Genomic DNA, 19,841 nt, shown 5'->3' with positions numbered 1-19,841 from the left:
TGCTAGGCTACAGTCTTATTAACTCATTTATTGTAAGATTTCTTGGTACATTTTTAGGCCTGGCTTAGTACTAACATAATGAGCAGTGATGCTACGGAGTCATAACGTAAACATTGGCCTAAGGCAAGAACCTTCTCATTTCTTTCATCGTCCTGTCGTTATTCCTGAAATATGTTTCTGATATTTGTGGCTGATAAACTGATAAATAGCCATAAGGAAGAGCGAATATAAGAATAACTACATTTACATACCAAAAGTGTTGATTTTAAGAGGTAGCAGAGAGCGAGAGACAGTAGGCTATGTCATGGCACACGAAATTGCCGCATCTTAGATCTAGTAAACAACAGCCAATGAGCGGCGCGGAGACGTCACTCAAGCAATGACGCCAAGTCCGCGAGTCCACCCCTGAAGGAAAATCTCGGCCAGCTCTCGTGGAACCGACTCTACGTAGTAATGACTGATGACAATGATGAGACTAATAAGCTGATCGAATGCTACATAAAACAAGACAAAATGTAGGGATTTCAAAGTTGATGAAGTAAAAAAATAGAAAATCACTAAGAGGATTCATGCAACATAATTTACAGACGAAGTTAAAGGATGTGAAAATTGATGTAAAAAAAAAAACGTAAAAAAGGTCGCCGTAAAAGGGTTCCAATAAGAGAATCGAGATCGTCCGCCGCACACCGAGTCCGTTATGCTAATCCACGTTAATCCGGACCAGTGAAAGCGGATCAGCCGGCCGGTCATGCAGCAATCAAGGAGTTCGATTCCATGTGTGTTTGTCTGTCTGTCTATCTGTCTGTTTATGTTACTGTTTTTTTTTACAACAAAGGAGAGAGCTCAAGGGCACAAAAAAAAGGAAACAATAATAATAAATAATAAAAAGCCCGAGAATGTCCTCTGTTTATTTATTTTATTTTTTTTGCGCATTATCTGTTTTTATTTTTATTATTATTTTTTTATTATTATTGTGTGTGATCAGGTTATGTGTCTCCTTTTGTCTTGTTTATTTGTTTGTTTTGTTTTCTCTGTCTATTTGTTTGTCTGTTTGTGTTGTCTCTTATCCGTGCATGTGTGTGTGTGTGTGTGTGTGTGTGTGTGTGTGTGTTTACCGTGAAATAGCTGCTCTGGCAATGGTAGTGATGGTGGTGGTGGTGGTTGTTTGTTCACACACACACACACACACACACACACACACACACACACGTTCGGTACCCGTCGCAAGTTACGTCCGTTCACCTTTCGATGTCGTTTGTTTTTTCCTTTGCTTTTTATTTACAGAGGAAGGAAAGGCAGGCAAGCGAGAGGGAAGTGAGATATCAGGTATGTCTGACTTACAACAGATCGTGGTCACGTCACTCTCTTGTATCACCTTTTTTTTATATACTTTATTTTTATTCCTCTTGTGCTGCTCAATCAAGTTCTCTCGCCCTCCTCCTCCTCCTCCTCCTCGTCCTCGTCCCTTGTTCTTGTTCTTCCTTTTGTTCATCGTTATCCTGTTTTTTAGTTAGTTACCTTCATCTTTCTTCTTTTTTTCTTCATTCCTCGATTTTGTTATTTTTCTCCTCGTCCTCCTCATCGTCTTCCTCGTCCTTGCTCTTCCTTTTGTTCATCGTTATCCTGTTTTTTTTTTTAAGTTAGTTTCCTTCATCCTTCCTCGTTCTTGTTTTTTTTCTTCATTCCTCGATTTTGTTATTTTCCTCCTCGTCCTCGTCCTCCTCTTCCTCCTCGTCCTCGTCTTCCTCGTCCTTGTTCTTTCTTTTGTTCATCGTTATCCTGTTTTTTTTAGTTAGTTTCCTTCATCCTTCCTCGTTCTTGTTTTTCTCTTCATTCCTCGATTTTGTTATTTTTCTCCTCGTCCTCCTCATCCTCATCCTCGTCTTCCTCGTCCTTGCTCTTCCTTTCATTCCTCGATTTTGTTATTTTCCTCCTCGTCCTCGTCCTCCTCTTCCTCCTCGTCCTCGTCTTCCTCGTCCTTGTTCTTTCTTTTGTTCATCGTTATCCTGTTTTTTTTAGTTAGTTTCCTTCATCCTTCCTCGTTCTTGTTTAGTTTTTTTTATTCCTCTTTTTTTATTCCTCTTTTTCTCCTCGTCATCGTCCTCCTCCTCCATTTTCAGTTTTTATTGTCATTTTCCTCCTCTTTCCTTCCTCCTCCTTTCCTTCCTCCTCCTCCTTATTTATTTGATTTCTCCCTCTTCTTTCTTGTCCCTCCCTCCTCTTCCTCCCACACCTGCTTTATCTTTTCCTTTTTCTTCTCTTTTATAGTTATCCTCTTTCTCCTTTTGATTTTGCTTCCTCGTCCTCATTTTTATCTTCGTCCACCTCTTCCTCCTACTTCTGGTCTCTCTTTCTTTTCCCAGTCCTCTTTTCCTTCATCCTCCTCCTTTTATCCTTTCTCCTGTTTCTCATTTTGATTTGAATTCCTCGTCTTCATTCTTATTTCCATCCTCTTTTCCTTTGTCCTCCTTTTTCTCCTTTTATTTTTTATTCCTCGTTCCCCCACTTCTGACCCCTCTCGTCCTCCTCCTCCTTCTTGAGTCCCCCGTCCTCGAGAGAGCCTGAGAGACGCCCCTGACAAGTGCTTGCGACACTCTGCCTTGCTTTTCACATTGCTTGAGCCTCCCTTTAGATACTCCGTTTTCTTTCCCTACCGTGACATTTGTTTCCGTTTGGTCGCACGACGCCGCTCTCTCGCTACCATATGTTCCTCCTGTCCCTCTCCTTATTATACTTTATGGACGTGTTTTCTTTGTCATTTTCCTCCTCTGTACGTACATACCTGTCAGTTTTGTGCCGTCAGGTGTGTTGGTTTGCGCCACAGGTGTGTTGGTGGGTCATGGTTCCTCACTTACCACTCACGTTTGTTGTTTGATAAGTCTGTGTTCTTAAACGTATTGGCGTCTCAGTTTTCCTATTCGAAAAGCCTCTAATTACTGGGTCGCGGTTCCTCACTTATCAGTCACGTTTGTTGTTTAATAAGTCTGTATTCTTTAACGTATTGGCGTCTCAGTTTGCCTATTCGAAAAGCCTCTAGTTACTGGGGTTCTCATGGAGTGTTTTGCGATCCTAGTGACCGTTTTACACGACTTTTGGATCTTGAACGAGAGAAACACCCATGAAATAACCGGTTACTCTTCTCCTCTTCCAGTTTTAATAGTCCTTTTTTCTCCTCTTTCTTTCCTCCTTCTCTCCCCTGTTTCCTTTCCTTTTCCTTCTCTTTCTTTCCTCTTCTCTTTCCTTTCCAGTTTTAATAATCCTTTTCCTCCTCTTCCTTTCCTCTTTCTCCTCTTTCCTCTCCAGTTTTAATAGTCCTTTTCCTCCTCTTTCTTTCCTCTTTCTCCTCTTTCCTTTCCAGTTTTAATAGTCCTTTTCCTCCTCTTTCTTTCCTCTTTCTCCTCTTTCCTTTCCAGTTTTAATAGTCCTTTTCCTCCTCTTTCTTTCCTCTTTCTCCCCTTTCCTCTCCAGTTTTAATAGTCCTTTTCCTCCTCTTCCTTTCCTCTTTCTCCTCTTTCCTTTCCAGTTTTAATAGTCCTTTTCATCCTCTTTCTTTCCTCCTTCTCCTCCTCTTTCCTTTCCAGTTTTAATAGTCCTTTTCCTCCTCTTTCTTTCCTCTTTCTCCTCTTTCCTTTTCAGTTTTAATAGTCCTTTTCCTCCTCTTTCTTTCCTCTTTCTCCTCTTTCCTTTCCAGTTTTAATAGTGTTTTCCTCCTCTTTCTTTCCTCCTTCTCCTCCTCTTTCCTTTCCAGTTTTAATAGTCCTTTTCCTCCTCTTTCTTTCCTCCTTCTCCTCCTCTTTCCTTTCCAGTTTTAATAGTCCTTTTCCTCCTCTTTCTTTCCTCTTTCTCCTCTTTCCTTTCCAGTTTTAATAGTGTTTTCCTCCTCTTTCTTTCCTCCTTCTCCTCCTCTTTCCTGTTTTAATAGTGTTTTCCTCCTCTTTCTTTCCTCCTTCTCCTCCTCTTTCCTTTCCAGTTTTAATAGTGTTTTCCTCCTCTTTCTTTCCTCCTTCTCCTCCTCTTTCCTTTCCAGTTTTAATAGTGTTTTCCTCCTCTTTCTTTCCTCCTTCTCCTCCTCTTTCCTTTCCAGTTTTAATAGTGTTTTCCTCCTCTTTCTTTCCTCCTTCTCCTCCTCTTTCCTTTCTTTTCTCTTCCCTTAGAAAATAGCCGTAATTGGAGCCCGATACTATTAAGGATACAGGCCTATGAATTATACCAGGAAGATCGGTCATTAGGATTAAAAAAAAGATCATAGATGCATAATTTGGGTATTTTAAAAGGGCATCACTGTAGGTTTTAGTTCTTACGGCTGGAAATAGCGACGTAATTCCTGCCAGAGGTACCAATTCGTACAGTGGCGCCCTCTGCAAAAAAATAAATAAATAAATACCCCCCATTTAACTTAACCAAATTTCAATCATTCTCATTTTCAAAAGCTGGGAAATCAAAACAGACGCGCATATATACACACACACACACTTACAAACACACTCCCATTGGATATTAAAAGAAGAGAAAAAGGTACAAGAAGAAGAAAAACAAAAGCTAGTGTCTAAAAAGGACATGAAACACTAACCCAGACCAACACCAACGCCATCTGTGTGTGAGGCTGCGAAGCTTGGTGGCGGGGACGGTGACTAGCTGGCCTTGTGTTGCGTCCATGTTGTATACGTGTTGCGATGCTGTGTTCTAATTGAAATGCTGTACAAAGATAACGTAGACTTTGCTCAATTTTCTTTTTTTTTCATGTTTTGTTGTTTTTGCTTTCTCTCTCTCTCTCTCTCTCTCTCTCTCTCTCTCTCTCTCTCTCTCTCTCTCTCTCTCTCTCTCTCTCTCTCTCTCTCTCTCTCTCTCTCTCTCTCTCTCTCTCTCTCTCTCTCTCTCTCTCTCTCTCTCTCTCTCTCTCTCTCTCTCTCTCGTGTACGTAATGCTGCAATAGGTATGTTCACTGCCCTGTGTATACGTGTGTGTGTGTGTGTGTGTGTGTGTGTGTTTCGTACTGTGATTGGTTTATGTACGTGGAGTGATGTGTGTGTGTGTGTGTGTATGCTGAGTACATGCCGCTGGTGCTGATGTTGATGCTGTTGTCATTATTCAGTTCTTAAAATATTGCCTGCCTAAGTTCTATATTCATTATTTATTTATTATTATTTTCCTTTAAGTATTGATGACTGTGCCGGTAACTTTCTTGTGGCTGTTGGTTAAGAGCATTCACCTTTATTTCTCTACTTGACAGGTGTACGCCAGGTGGCTGCTGACCAGGTGTTGCTTGAGCGTTACGATTAATGTGTCTTGTTCGTTTTGTATGTACAGTAAAAGTCCGAAGTCCGAATCGCTGCAGGTCGGTCCATCCAGATCCCAGACTCTTTATTTGACCCCTCTAGAAATATAAGGTCAGAGGCGTCACCACTACCAAAGTAAATATTTATGTCTTATCCCAAAGTAAATATTATTGGCCCTACGACAAATTGTTACCAACTCAAACATCAACCTCACCTTCTACAGTTTTTCCCTTCCGTTGAATTTCCACCAAAGTAAAAAAAAAAAAAAAACGGTCCTATTAATCCGAAGCCATTACCAACTCAAAAAATGGCCTCAGTTTCTATACACTCTTCCCATTTTGTTGAATTTCTACCGAAGTAAAAAAAAAATGGTCTTATTCCAAAGTAAAGAATAATATCAGCTCGTAAAAAATAGGATCAAGAAGGACTCAGTAATTGCTTTTATATGTTTTAATAATTTTCTGGGCGCAAGGATTCAGGCTTTTTTTATTTTATTTTTTATTCCGTGTCTTCAGAAATTCGGACTTGCGGGCTTTGGGCTTTTGGACTTTCCTGTGGTCTGTACACGTTTTTTTTTTTTTTTTTTTTTTTTCATCCTGTGCATGCCAGAAGCTACGAAAAGGATGACCATGAATGTGAAGAAGCTTTTAAGATAATCCATAAAGTTGTCATTTATTATTATTATTTTTTTTTTTTTATTATTTTGTCCAGGTTTAACACAGAATGTTTCATGATTATTTTCCTTTCAACTTTAATCTCACTTCAAAGGAATGAGATTATGAACCAATTAAACACACACACACACACACACACACACACACACACACACACACACACACACACACACACACACACACACACACACACACACTAAAAGCACATCCCACCACACATCTCCATCCCTCTTACATAAACACAACACACACACACACACAGCACCCTAACCTTGCAACCTAACCTAACCTTACATTACTTAACCTGACCTCAACATACTACAGTGTAGTGTGTTGAGGTCAGGTTAAGTAATGTAAGGTTAGGTTAGGTTAAAGTAATGTAAGGTTAGGTTAGGTTAGGTTTAGATTCTAAACCTTCAGTAGCTGTTTCAATGTCACAGGCAAAAGGTGAGCTGAGCAAATCGAACTGGCCTTCAATTGCCTTGAAATCAGCAAGTCTTCTGATAAATTCCTCTTTTAGAGCCATCAGCTGGGAACTGTACTTGTCTGATAATGCTTGTGTAACAGCTCGTGTTGTCAACAGAGGAAAATGAACAAAGTTTTGCTCTTTTAGCTGCTTGGCAAAAAGTTTAAGTTTCGTTTGAAAGGCTTTCACTTCCAAGTACAATTCATGAGTAAATACACCTTTGCCTTGTAGTTTTGTGTTTAACTCATTCACCTTTTGCATAATGTCTACAGCCAATGCAAAATTACTAACATTTGGCGGGCCGCATGAATTCCTTTGGCGGGCCGCATGCGGCCCGCGGGCCGTAGTTTGCCCACACCTGATCTAAACCCTACCTAACCTATACTCAACAACCTCAACACAGCAAAACTCATCTCACATCCCTCACACAACACTCAAGGCAACACTCGCAACACACAAAGTATCATATAAGAAACCATATAAACCTTACCTAACCTAACCATACCTGCACTCAACATCCTCAACATAGTACAACTCATCTCACATCCCTCACACAACACTCAAGGCAACACTCGCAACACACAGAGCATCATGAGGAACCTGGTCCGCCGCTACGTCACGGTGGAGCAGCGGAAAGCGGAGAACCAGGGCGTGACGGAAGACGACGTGAACGAGATCAAGCAGGACATCTCGGCCTTCCGCTGCGAACTGGTCGAGATCCTCAAGAACTCCGGGATGAACACCTCCACTGCAGCCACCACAGGTCAAGGTATTCCTCCTCGCGGCAGTAAGTTACCTTGTCGAGTCCCGTCTGCATCAATGTTCTCTATCCTACCTCTTCCTTCCTTCCTCACTGATCTTCACCTCTGCTGGAGTCACACTGGACCCAAATCTGGCGAGCACGAGCTCTTGCTGGCAGCTTTTGCTCGCGAGCAAGTCACTGTTGTCGTCACACTGACGAGCGACGAGCGGCGAGCGACGAGCAACATTGTAAACAAAGCCTCAGCCATGGCGCCTACTACATCCACGCTTCGCATTACGGCCAAGTGTGCAGCTGTGACGGCATTACTTGCTGTTATTCAATGAGCGCAGAAGAAGAAAAGACGAGTCTGGGTTTGCTCATGGCTGAAGGGAAGGGAGACCCAAGGTGTGTACAACAATCCATCTAACTTTCTTCAGCGTAGACTTACAGAAATGTGGATGGCTGTGTCCCACAACGCGGGATGATCCCTGACTCTAAATAATAAAGAGTGCACAATACCGGAGGACCAATGAACTCTGGAACGAGGAGCGAAGGTGGTCATGGCGAGTGTTTATTTCAGCTGGGCGGTCTTGGTCTTGGTCAGGGATCCAGAAATCAAAATAAAAACCAACACTAATTTTCACAATATTATAAAATATTACAAACAACATCAAACGAGTATGTGAATAATTTCTCTAATATCATGGGTATACGGATCCAATACACTAGGCAATATATATTATTCACATATCGGTGCACCAAAGAGCTCATTTGAGTGCCTGCTCGCGGCGAGCTAAACGCAGGAGCAAAAGCGAGCGAGCGAGCCATCCCGCGAGCAAAAGCTGCCAGCAAAAGCTCGTGCTCGCCAGATTTGGGCCAGTGTGACGCCTCTAGTCTCATTCCTCGAGCTGTTTTTTTCCTCACTTTCTTTCCCTCGGTGTCTCCTTTCCCTTACCTTCCCTGCCCTTCCCGCCCCATTCCTGTGTTACCTGTGTGTCCCTAATTGGTTTGCTGGGCAGGTGTGAGTGTGTCCAGGTGTAGGAATATGAATAAATTCTAAAGTCCCGTATTCTCAAGCATTTCGGAGCCTACACACCCATGTTTGGTAAGGCTTTCGGAGAGGTTGTGTTAGTATTTCCAAGGGTGGTTTTGTGAGCCTAGTGATGGTTTGACGAGGCTTCTGTGCCATGAGTGTGAAGATAACGATGATGATGATGATGATGATGATGATGGCGAATAGAAGTGTTAATCATCTTTTTAAACTTCCATCACAAAAAAAGAAGAGCAAAAGGAAATAACTCTACCCAGCAAACCTCCTCCTCCTCCTCCTCCTCCTCTACTTTCTCCTGGTCTTTGTCTCATCTCCCTCGTCCTCGTCCTAAGCTTCCCTCTCCTCCTTTCCCTTCCTCCTCCTCCTCCTACTCCTACTCCTCCTCCTCCTCCTCCTCACCAGCAGGGGGGGGTAGGGTAAGGAGACACCTCTTCTTCACGAGTCTTCTGTATCTTCCTGTGTCCTGTGTCCCAATAGCCAGGGAATATAGGTTCCATAGGCTCTTCTTCCTCCTCCTCCTCCTCCTCCTCTTCTTCCTCTTCTCCCTTTTTTCTTTCTTTTTCTTTTTCTTTTCTTCTTTTTCTTCTTTTTCTTCTTCCTTTTCCTCTTCCTCCTTCTCTTCCTTTTCTTCCTTTTCTGTCTTTCCTTCTTTTATTCCTTTTTCTTTTTCTTCCTTTCCCTCTTTCTCTTTTTCCTTCTCTTCTTTTACCTTGTCTTCTTCTTCCTCCTCTTTACCTTCCTTCTCTTTCTCTTCTTATCTTCTTATTTCTCCTCTTCTTCATCCCCCTGCTCCTCTCCCAGTTCCTCTTTTTTTTTTCTCTTCTCCTCCTCCTTCTATTTTCTCTCCCACTCTTCCACTTATCCCGTTTCCATCCTCCTCCTCCTCCTCCTCCTCCTCCTGGCCCAGATCCCCTTTAAAGCCTTCCAATCCCTTTGTATAAAAATAAAAAATACATTCCCGGCATTTTTCTGAAGCATCTTATTCTCTCCGCGGTGGGTGACTTTTTTCATTTATTATTATTATATCGACACGTTTTTTCTTTTTATGGGAAGTTTAATTACATCTACCTCAACCTCAAAACTAACATTATCATTGGCCAGGTGAGGTTTAATTAAAGAGTGGATGATTCTGTACAGGTAACGCATTTTTTATATATCAGAATACATTACATTAGAGAGAGTATACAATTGCCAAGTTTTTATTTCTATTTTATTTGTTTTACAGTAAAGGCAGCAGCTAAAGAGCAAAATATGAAATAAAGAAGCCTGTTATTTATTTTGACTTTTTTTTCACAGTAAAGGTCAAGGACAAACAAATAAAAAAGGGCATTATTGTTGTCTTTTTCTTATTGTTTTTGTTCTTGTTTATAATAATTAAATCGTGTAAGTTTTCGTAAGACTCTTCGTGATCTGATTCGACGTTTAACCCAACTAATTACCTCCGCCACCGAAGTTGGAAGGTTATATTTTCGGTCCGGTCAGTATGTTTATTTATTTGTTTGTTCGTTAACAGTCTCCTGTGCACAATTTTGTGGATATCTAACCAATTTTTCAGGGAAGCTTCGTGTCCATCCAGAATAGAACCCATTGTTTTTTATGTCAAAGGTCAAAGGTCAAGGTCGCACAAAACGTCAGATTGGCCATAACTTCGGTTCTCGTCATCGTAGAGACTTCAGACTTGGTTTATATATTAGCTCATGGAAAGACGCACCTTGCATGGCCTTGACCTTGATCTTTGACCTTGACCTCGAAAAGTTCGTCCAAGGTCAAAATTTCCAAAAAAAAATAGAATTTCATCAAATTTCGAAACAAATGCTTTCAGGGAAGCTTCGTGTCCATCGAGAATAGAACCCATTATTTTTTTTATGTCAAAGGTCAAAGGTCAAGGTCGCACAAAACGTCAGATTGGCAATAACTTCGGTTCTCGTCATCGTAGAGGCTTCAGACTTGGTTTATATATTAGCTCATGGAAAGACACACCTTGCATGACCTTGACCTTTGACCTTGACCTCGAAAAGTTCGTCCAAGGTCAAAGTTTCCAAAAAAATAGAATTTCATCAAATTTCGAAACAAATGCTTCCATATGATGCATAGGATTACAGTTGATGCCCATACCAATTTTCAGGACGATCTTTGGCGGAGGTGTGCACTCTCCAAGTACTGTGGGTCTAGTTCATATTTATTTTTTTTGTCCGTAAGATCTAACTTGAATCTGCCTCACCTTAATTTGCGATCCTGGAAGAGAATAAGAGAATCAGTTAAGCTTGGGAATTCCTCTTGATCTCCCTCCTCCTCTTGTCCTCCTCTTCCTCTTCCTCGTCTCGTACCTTCCTCTCTCAACCCCCAGCACCCCCCCTCCATCCCTCCCTCCTTTGGCTGCATCATCCTATCCCATCACGCATGTCCGCTTCTGCATCCGTAAATTTTCACCCATTTTCTTTATATATATTTATTTCCGTCCAATAAATAACAAACGAAGAGAAAAATCCGATAACTATTAACTTTTTCGTTCCGTGCTGTCCCGTGGTACTGAGTGGTTGTTTCCTCTACAAGTTAACTGTGATGAAGATTTGAGTCCTACCTGGATGAGTTAAAGCCTTCATTGTTGCCTCTGATAAAGGTTTGAGTATCACCTGTATTACCTGGCTTCATCTTCACCTCCTTTCAGTCCTGTAATTAAGGTTCCGTCAGGTGAAAATTAAAATCCCTTCATGATCCATTGTATTAATTTTATCATACTCCACGTCATGCAATTTTGTTTTGTTTTTCGCATGTCGCACAAATTTTTTTTTTTTCTGTTTTTGCCTGTGTGTGCATGACAGTTTTCCCTCCTTCCTCCTGTCTTGCCTCTCCTCCTCCTCCCCCGCATCTGTTTTCTCCCTCCCCCCGAAGCTGTCACCCTCCCCCTCCCTCACCCCTATTTTGTCCTGCTCCCCCGCTCACCCGTTCACACTTTTCACCCTTCATGCAAACCTTTCCCTTCGGTTGTAGAGTAATAATGAAGTTCAGATTTCACCAAGTACAGGAAACAATTAAAAAATAAAGTTAAATATAATGTCTTAAATGAAATAACCTTTTTGTCTTAATAAAAGTTGTTTTTACTCATATTAAAAGTTTAAGACAACAGCCATTTTGTTACTTTGTTAGGAGTGCAAGGTAGTGTTGGTGTTCCCGCCTAGTGACTAGCTCAGGCCTCCCCCTGTCCCTATGGCTGTCCCTGTCCCTTCCTGTGAGATGTGCTGCTGTCCGGGCCGTGTTGCCCATTGTTCCGTTGGTCATTAGTCTCACCCCCACCTGGCTGGCTGCCGCGAGTCACATGTTGTGCATGACGGTCTTGCTCTAGCCTTAAGGAACTCTCAATAGCACAAACATTAACAAGTTGTGGTGAAATTGACGCCACCAGCACAGATCTCATGACTTTCCTTCCTCTCTTTTGGAGTTCACTTCTTGACATGCATATATATATATATATATATATATATATATATATATATATATATATATATATATATATATATATATATATACACATACATACATAGATATTTATGTGTGTGTGTGTATGTCTGTGTATATATATATATATATATATATATATATATATATATATATATATATATATATATATATATATATATATATATATATATATATATATATATATATATATATATATATATACACACACACACACACACACACACACACACACACACACACACACACACACACACACACACACACACTCACATATGTATGTATATATTATTAAATATTTTATGATATAACTTGATTAATGTTTCCTTTACAGTTGATTATATTATGATCCATCTGAACGATGAGTTTTCTTGAAGATTTTCAATTTTCCAAAAATATTTTTCATGGGGATTTTTGCAGTTTTTGTCTGAGTCACTCAATCAAATTTTACAAAGTGTTACCGGGAGTCAATCATTGGTGTGAGCGTGGCAACACTCAGACGCCTTGGGCCGTGTGGGTGTTTGCTCACTGCTCGCTGCGTCACTCTTGAGTCACTCTGGAGGCGGTGAGGTGTTGAGGTGTGCCAAGGTGCCGAGGTGTGGCGGCCAGGTAAGCAAACAGGTGGGCCGGCGTTCCCGGGCGCGGCTCACCTGGCGCGTTGCGGGCGCGGGCGGTGGAAGGGTTGCAGCGAGGAGCGGCGCGTAACACAGATTGGCACGTCTATAGGTTCAGGAGGCAAGAAGAACCGGCAGAAGGAGCGGCGGCTGATGAAAGGCTTCAACTTGGGGGTGGGCACCCTCGCCTCCCACTTCAGTATCGCCACCTCCACCGTGCTGCCGGCCACCGCTGAGGTAAGCAGGGCGCCGCCGCTGCGCCGGCCCTCTCCCTCCCTCCTGCTGACTCTCTCTGCTCCCATTTTTACCACTTTTTGAGGTGTTGACTAGAATATGGAGGAATAATAATGTCATGTCTTAATACCCTCAGCCTCTCCTCCCGGGACATCATACTAAAGTGATTCCAAACGTAATTCTTTTTTCAGAATAACCACCTCACATATTAAGATTGTAAGTAATCCATGACCCCCAACCCATGGTGCTGTCTAGGTCTATTTTACCGCCCCGCCCCCCACTCCCCCGGCCCCACCCCACACTCACCCCTTTCCTTCAGGGCACATGGGCCAGGGGCAGTGTGTGGTGCTGACCCCCCACCCCCCTGACCCCTGGCCAAACCCACTCCTTCGTGTGTGTGTGTTTATGTGTGTGTGTGTGTGTGTGTGTGTGTGTGTGTGTGTGTGTGTGTGTGTGTTCGAGGAAGTCACGTTTCTGTGGTTCAGTGGCGTTCCAGCACTGTCCTCCTCCTGAACTAAAGGGAATTGAACCCTGGAAGTCAGGTTTGGATTGTCAGAAGGCATGAATACTGCATCCGGTAAATGGCTTGTGTGTGTGTGTGTGTGTGTGTGTGTGTGTGTGTGCGTGCATGCGTAAGTGCGTGTGTCTTGGCGTATGCACTTGCACCCCAGCGCACGCCAGGCCTCCCCCTCCCCCGTCACTGCTGCCAACTCTAGACTCGTCCTGGCCTCCGATGGGACCATGGACCTATTGACGCCTTGGGTGGGACCATGGGTTGCTCACCGCCTTTAACTAATGCACTCTTCTTAAGACCTGGCCACCAAGCGTCTCAGACTGATAAAATTATGAAAAAGCCATAACTAAACGATGAGTGATATCAAGTAATTATATGCATTAAAACATTGCCTGACTCTTTTTGTCCATGCAGGCCTGTTATGTGTTTGAATGATGCCGAGTACCTTTAAATTTGCCGTATCCTCACACGCTGGTCTTGTTAAACAGCAAAACTTAAAGATTGTTCCATCATAAATAACTTTATTAAAATGCACATCTACTTTTCAAGCACAGCGCATAATATAAACACCTAACTTCCATTTGTTCCTCCCGTAGAATGAGTTGAAAGGCTCGGTTGTAAGCCATTTTTTATATCGACAGTGTTGTGTGAGTTGTTATTTGGCACCCTCACGTTTACTTCTAGCAGCACCTCCTGTGTGTGTGTATGTGTGTGCGCGCATCTGTGTGTGTGTGTGTGTGTGTGTGTGTGAATGCCCTCAGCGTGGCGTGGCCCCGCGGCGTCGCGGCCCAACACGGCGCGGAAGGTGAGTCCTGCGGTGACTGAGTGCCGTGCTGCAGGTGGTGGAGGTGGCGGTGAAGCGGTCGCCGCAGAACAAGCTGGCTCGGCTGGCCCGGCTGGCGGAGGCGCGGCTGGGGCGGCCCACCAGCAAGAAGCACTGGGGCAAGCTGGTGGAGGCGACCAAGAGTGCGCGCGTCAAGAAGCTGCTCTCCCGCTCCCGCTCCGACGAGTCCCTCTCCTCCGACCCGGCCGCCGGGGACTCGGAGTGCGGCGAGGCGCCCACGCCCCAGGGAATCCTGCGCGTCGGGGGTGACAGCGGGCAGGAGCGGGCGCCCGGGGCGGGGGGCGGCACCATGCACCTGGACGCAGCGGCGCTGGTGACTCAGCAGCAGCAACAACAGCAACAACAACAACAGCAGCAACAACAACAACAACAACAGCAGCAGCAGCAGCAAACAGCAGGATCGGGGAAGCAGACGGAGCACTCCAAGGCGGCGCCTAAGAACTCGGTGAGCTTTGAGGGCACCACCGGGCGGAGCAGCTTCTCCAGCCCCTCACACTCCTCCACGGAGACAGAGCCGCCCCCTCCCTACCCCTCCTGGCCCCCCACGCCCCCCACCGCCGCCGCCGAGCCCCCTCCCAGCGCGCCCCCCTTCGTCCCCGCCTCCCCCTCTTCGGGCAGCGGGTCCCTGCTGCCCCTGCCCGTCAGCGAGTCCTCTGAGCCCCTGGTGAGCGGCCGGCCCGCCAACGGCTCCGTGCAGGCGTCCCACCTCCCCGGCGTGCAGCCCGTCAACAGACACATGGCGGCAGGCTGGCTGTGATGCCCCGGTGAGGCGCCGCACGCACCCTGCGCGGGGTGCCCGGCACTGCATGCTGCTGCTGCTGCTGCTGCTACACACACACACACACACACACACACACACACTATCAAGCTTAATGAATGGCCACAAGCTTCATAGTATAGAGCTTATGTTTCTTACGCCGTAGAATTCCTTAGCCTTAGCAGAGTAGTCAGACGCTGTAGCCTAACTAACCATCCACCATTGCAGCATCCGTGCTCAGCGAGTGTTCGAGTTTGCCTTTTCATGATTTTCACTCTGACATCTAAATTCTCTTATAATCAAATCTAGTCTCCATCATTTACAAGAATAACGTTGAAAAAAAGTAGTAAACAAGAAACAAGCGAGGAAAAGGAACGCAAACTCAAATACTCACTGAACATCAGTTATCATTTCCTCTCAGACTTAGGAATGTTGACACGTCTGCACTGCAGTCAAGTAGCGTCCACCTAGAGTTAGTTAGTTAGTTTATTGACCACCCAGAATATACTAAAACATAATAAACACATTTTCCCCCGTTGCAGTTCATAAAAGACTCACACAAATAGTGAAAACGAATAAAAAAGTAAGTAAGGAACGTGAAACATGAAACCATATCCCCAAGAGTCACATAATACCACATAAGACATTAAAAACACAACTAATTTACGTGTCTCATGCCGCCTCTCCACCCACAGGAGGCGGCGTCCCCTCCACCCCCGGCCCGGAGCGACCGCCCTTCACCGCCCATCTGTACATACGTCACCACGCCCACACAGCGCCCGCCGAGCCCTTCACCTGAGGCTCCTGCACCTTCTCCCATCTCCCGCGCGGAGATAATGTGATACACGAGCTGTCGACCTTCAAGAGTGGATTTTTAAGCCTAGGAAAGTGCCAGATGTGTGTTTTTATATATTCAATTAGTGTATTTAATCAACGCAGGTGATTTGACGTTCTTACCTGTGAAAGTTGTACTCGTTAACCCCAGGATTATTGTCACTTTGTATAACTTTTTGAAAATATGTGTCTGGGTGTACGTGCGTGCGTGCGTGCGTGCGTGCGTGAGTGGCCTATCCTACACCAGACATTTGGGCACGAAAAAGTCACCACCACCACCACCACCACCTTCATCACCACCACCACAACCATCTCGTACGATGTCAATAAATGTGTAACACGGGTTTCTCTGTCTATGTATAAAGATACGCGTACAGCCAAACGTCAGCATTCACAGGGCCGACAGGAGAGGCGTGAGCGAGTCTGGGAACACTGCTCGTCAATCCATCACTTCATCCTTCATCCTTCTGCTTCACCAATCCCACACCAGAGAGCGTCGTCACTACCCAGCCGGCACAGTGATGGCTTCGACAGTGCAAAGTTTCAGAAGTCTAGTCAAGCGCCGTATTCATCCACATATAACAATAATAATAATAATAATAATAATTTTAATTCGCACATCTGCATATGTAAAGAACAGGACAAGTAAATGAACAAGAACAAAATCGAGATACATAATTATATATACACTCATGGGTCGTGAAAGCCTAATGTTGTGCTTCTGATCTTTACAAATAGAACAGTGGAGACGAGATGGCGAGAGAAACAACTGAAGTAATGTTGAAAACTGACTCGGAAAGAAACTATCAAAACTGTAAAGATAGTGAACACGGCTTAAGTATTGACAAGAAAGTAATGTTGAAATCCGAGTCACAGTAAAAAAGTAACGCTCAAGGTAGTGGACACAGCTAAAGTACTGTTAAAAGGGTAATAGTGTAAGTTGGGTGACAGTAAGAAAATCATCAACGCTGGTAAGGAGAGTGGAAAATGCTCACCTTTAGTGCTGCAATGTCACCCGTGTACGTCATTCATGTTATCGCTCCACGTGACGGATTAAATGAACAGTACAGTGTCGTGCAAGTTCTCATAACATTGACAACTCTTCACAATTATCGCTCTGCCCTGGACAACACCGTAAGCCAAGTGCACAGGCGGCGTTGTCGAAGGTACAGCCACCTCCTCACGCAGACCTCTGATGCGTCTTGCCTTGCATTGTGTGGGTCAAGAGAATCACACGCAGAATCGAACCTTTCCTTCCCGTTAGACTAAGTTCGCCCAGACCCTCTCAGTGATGCCAGCCCTGTCAATGTTTGTCCGACTGCATATACAAAACAGTACTTCAGCTTTTTTTGATATGCGCTGACGATCTTTTCTAAGGACGAAGAGAGGCCTGAGGGGTGTGTGTGTATAGTTAAGGCTTAGTTTTTGTTTCTCGTTCTAGTTTGTTCAGGAGTTACGTAGCCGGTTTGCATGTCTTGAAGATGACGTTGGTGCTACCTTGATTTAGAAGCCGGGCAGGTGAGAGGGAGGGAGGGAGGGACGGCCAAGGTGGGAACGTTTGGAATTAGGTGAAAAGACAAACACAGACTTCTTGACTCGTCTGTAATCTTACCCAAGCACACACACACGCGCACACACAAACACACATATACACACACACTAGGGAATTCGTTGTTTGGTTGGCTGTGTTGGTGTCATGACGGGTTGTTGATGTTATTATTGTTGTTGTTGTTCCTTGGTGGTGATCGTTGAGTCCCCTGCGAGGATGGTCTGCCGGGGAGGAGGAACCATGAACCAGCCACACCTGTTGATTAAGATTACCTGGTTATCTCTCTCTCTCTCTCTCTCTCTCTCTCTCTCTCTCTCTCTCTCTCTCTCTCTCTCTCTCTCTCTCTCGCTCGGTAATTCGCTGGTTCTTCCTCAAATTGGCAATGGAAGGGAGGCAAGGAGACTCTTTTGGGGAGACATGACTCTCTCTTCCCTCCCTTCCTCCTCCTCCTCCTCCTCCTCCTCCTCCTCCTCCTAATATTAATACAGTTTCCTTCCTTCTTCCGTACATATTTTCCTTTGAATCTTTGTTTTTAAATAAGTGGAGAAGTGTGTGTGTGTGTGTGTGTGTGTGTGTGTGTGTGTGTGTGTGTGTGTGTGTGTGTGTGTGTGTGTGTGTACTCAATAGTGTTAAACTTCCAAAACGCACAAAGAATTTCGATTTTGTTGTATTGTTAACATTACCATACACCCCTGACGCGCGCACACACACACACACACACACACACACACACACACACACACACACACACACACACACACACACACACACACACACACACACAAACCCGCTGCCTCATAAAAAAATACATATATAATCCATGTTCCTCTGTAAATATATCCACCATTTCCAAAAATAAAATAAAAACACGGGGATTTTCTACTTTATGAGGTACACACACACACACACACACACACACACACACACACACACACACACACACACACACACACACACACACACACACACACACACCAGAATAACACCGCTTTCCCATCTTCAGTATTTTGTTGTTATAATGTTTAACGGTGATTCATTTGACCACCAACGTTTGCTATACACAGTTCCACGTCAGCTGCAGCCAGGAAGCCGCTGAGGGTGTTAGGTATGTTAATATTCTTCTAAATACTAAGGACATAAGGCCATTTTGATACACTGACCGCCATCTGCATTCAGTTTTTTGTATATGTATGATAAACTTAAGAATGTAACTTTGGTAGGTATGTATGTATATCCCTTTTATATATACATGGTGTAAATATGTATGTTTTATCTGTGTGTGTGTGTGTGTGTGTGTGTGTGTGTGTGTGTGTGTGTGTGTGTGTGTGTAACTTCTTCCATGGTTTTTGTAAGCAAGTGACAACATATTTTAATCTTAAGTCAGGAAGTCGTGGAAATGTAATCATCACCTCAGAGAAAAGAGTATATAATTATGATATCTTGTTATGAAATCATTATTGCTATGAAGATATTGAGTAGATTGTATACGACGATGAAATACATATATATATATCTATAAAGAAGACCTGGACTTTGAAATCCGATGACCTTCTCGGCACACACGCCATTTCCTGTGAGTGTTTCTGTCCTGTTGTCTGTCTCAGGAATCTACCTTTTTCATTTTTCAGTTTTATTTATTTTTTTTTTTTTTCAGTTTTATTTATTTATTTTCTATTTTCCTGTTTATCTTTTCTGTTTTATTTTTGTTTATTTTTGTTTATTTTTCTATTTATTTCACTGCAATTTATACAACATCTATTTTACTCTATTTTTTTGTATTTTACCTTTTATCAAATTTCAGCTTGTATTTATTATACGTATATTTCACTGAATTTTACCTCTTTTTACCATTTTTTTTTTTTTATTACACTTGATTCACATTATTTTACCTTTCGTTACCATGAGTAGTAAGCCAAAATATGGAAAAAGGAAGATGAACGCAGGGAACAAGACAGGGAGATGGAGAGGAATTAAGACATAGAAGAGTAAAGACAGATAAAGATATAGAAGAGTATCTCCAAAATATGGAAAATACAAAATGAACACAGGGAACGAGGCGAAGACGGAAAGGAGTACAAATATACAAGTGAAATATAGGCTATATGCCTTATTTTATTTTATTTTATTTTATTTTATTTTATTTATTTATTTATCTTATTTATTTATTTATTTATTTATTTTTTACATCTCAGCCTATAGCACCGGTAGTCTTTCTTCGTGGGCCTGGTGGTCGGCCCAAGCCAGTCATGGCGCAGGCAATTTGTTTATAGTGTCGCCAGTTATGCTTGGCTCATGCTGCCCCCCGGAACTCATTCTTGATTCACTGGACGGTTTCTTCTAGAGTACGGGTTGATGGGTGGTCTTCTGGACAGCATGTGGGCCACTCGGCGGTGACTGAACAAGTGTTACAAAACCTGTGCTAGATCGGCGTCGCATGACCCTCCAACACACCCCCAACAATTTATATTATGCAACTAGGGGTCTAAAATGGAAAATGCTGAAAAGTAAAGATGGCGCCACTATAAACACTTGCCTGCGCCACCATCAGGCCCTACTATGAAGGCCTACCGGCGCCACAGGTCAAGACGTAAATAAAAAAAAAAAGCTGTTTATAATGCCATGTTGTGGGGTTCATCAGGGCTAACAAATGTTATTATGCAATGTCATGTCTACAATGCATGGGTAAGCCAGGAAAACAACTTGAAGAGAACAACAACAACAACACTAAGAAGATGGACAATCTGTTGATCGGCGTCTGTGACGCCGATAAAAAATTCCATGTAGTAGCGTCGGGATTCGAACCGACGTT

General features: G+C 43.5%; 1 protein-coding gene across 20 annotated transcripts in view; it reads left to right on the top strand.

Moving 5' to 3' along the window:
• The window catches only part of LOC126985496 (transient receptor potential-gamma protein-like), a 176,805-nt gene extending 158,788 nt beyond the window's left edge, over window positions 1-18,017 (top strand). For 4 of the 20 annotated variants that reach the window (XM_050840467.1, XM_050840471.1, XM_050840468.1 and 1 more), the window contains 4 exons: window positions 1,285-1,326; window positions 7,002-7,203; window positions 12,413-12,537; window positions 13,888-15,337. In XM_050840467.1, the coding sequence (XP_050696424.1) occupies window positions 1,285-1,326; window positions 7,002-7,203; window positions 12,413-12,537; window positions 13,888-14,649 (1,131 nt within the window). In that variant the 3' untranslated portion in view covers window positions 14,650-15,337. The other 16 variants (XM_050840484.1, XM_050840476.1, XM_050840472.1 and 13 more) reach the window with 10 other exon arrangements.
• Window positions 18,018-19,841: the final 1,824 nt, after the last annotated feature.

This window comes from Eriocheir sinensis, chromosome 59 (genome assembly GCF_024679095.1).
Source record: "Eriocheir sinensis breed Jianghai 21 chromosome 59, ASM2467909v1, whole genome shotgun sequence".
In the NCBI taxonomy this organism is placed as follows: Eukaryota; Metazoa; Arthropoda; class Malacostraca; order Decapoda; family Varunidae; genus Eriocheir; species Eriocheir sinensis.
The sequence above is the reverse complement of the archived record's forward strand: the minus strand, read 5'-3'. Positions and strand labels throughout refer to the sequence as shown.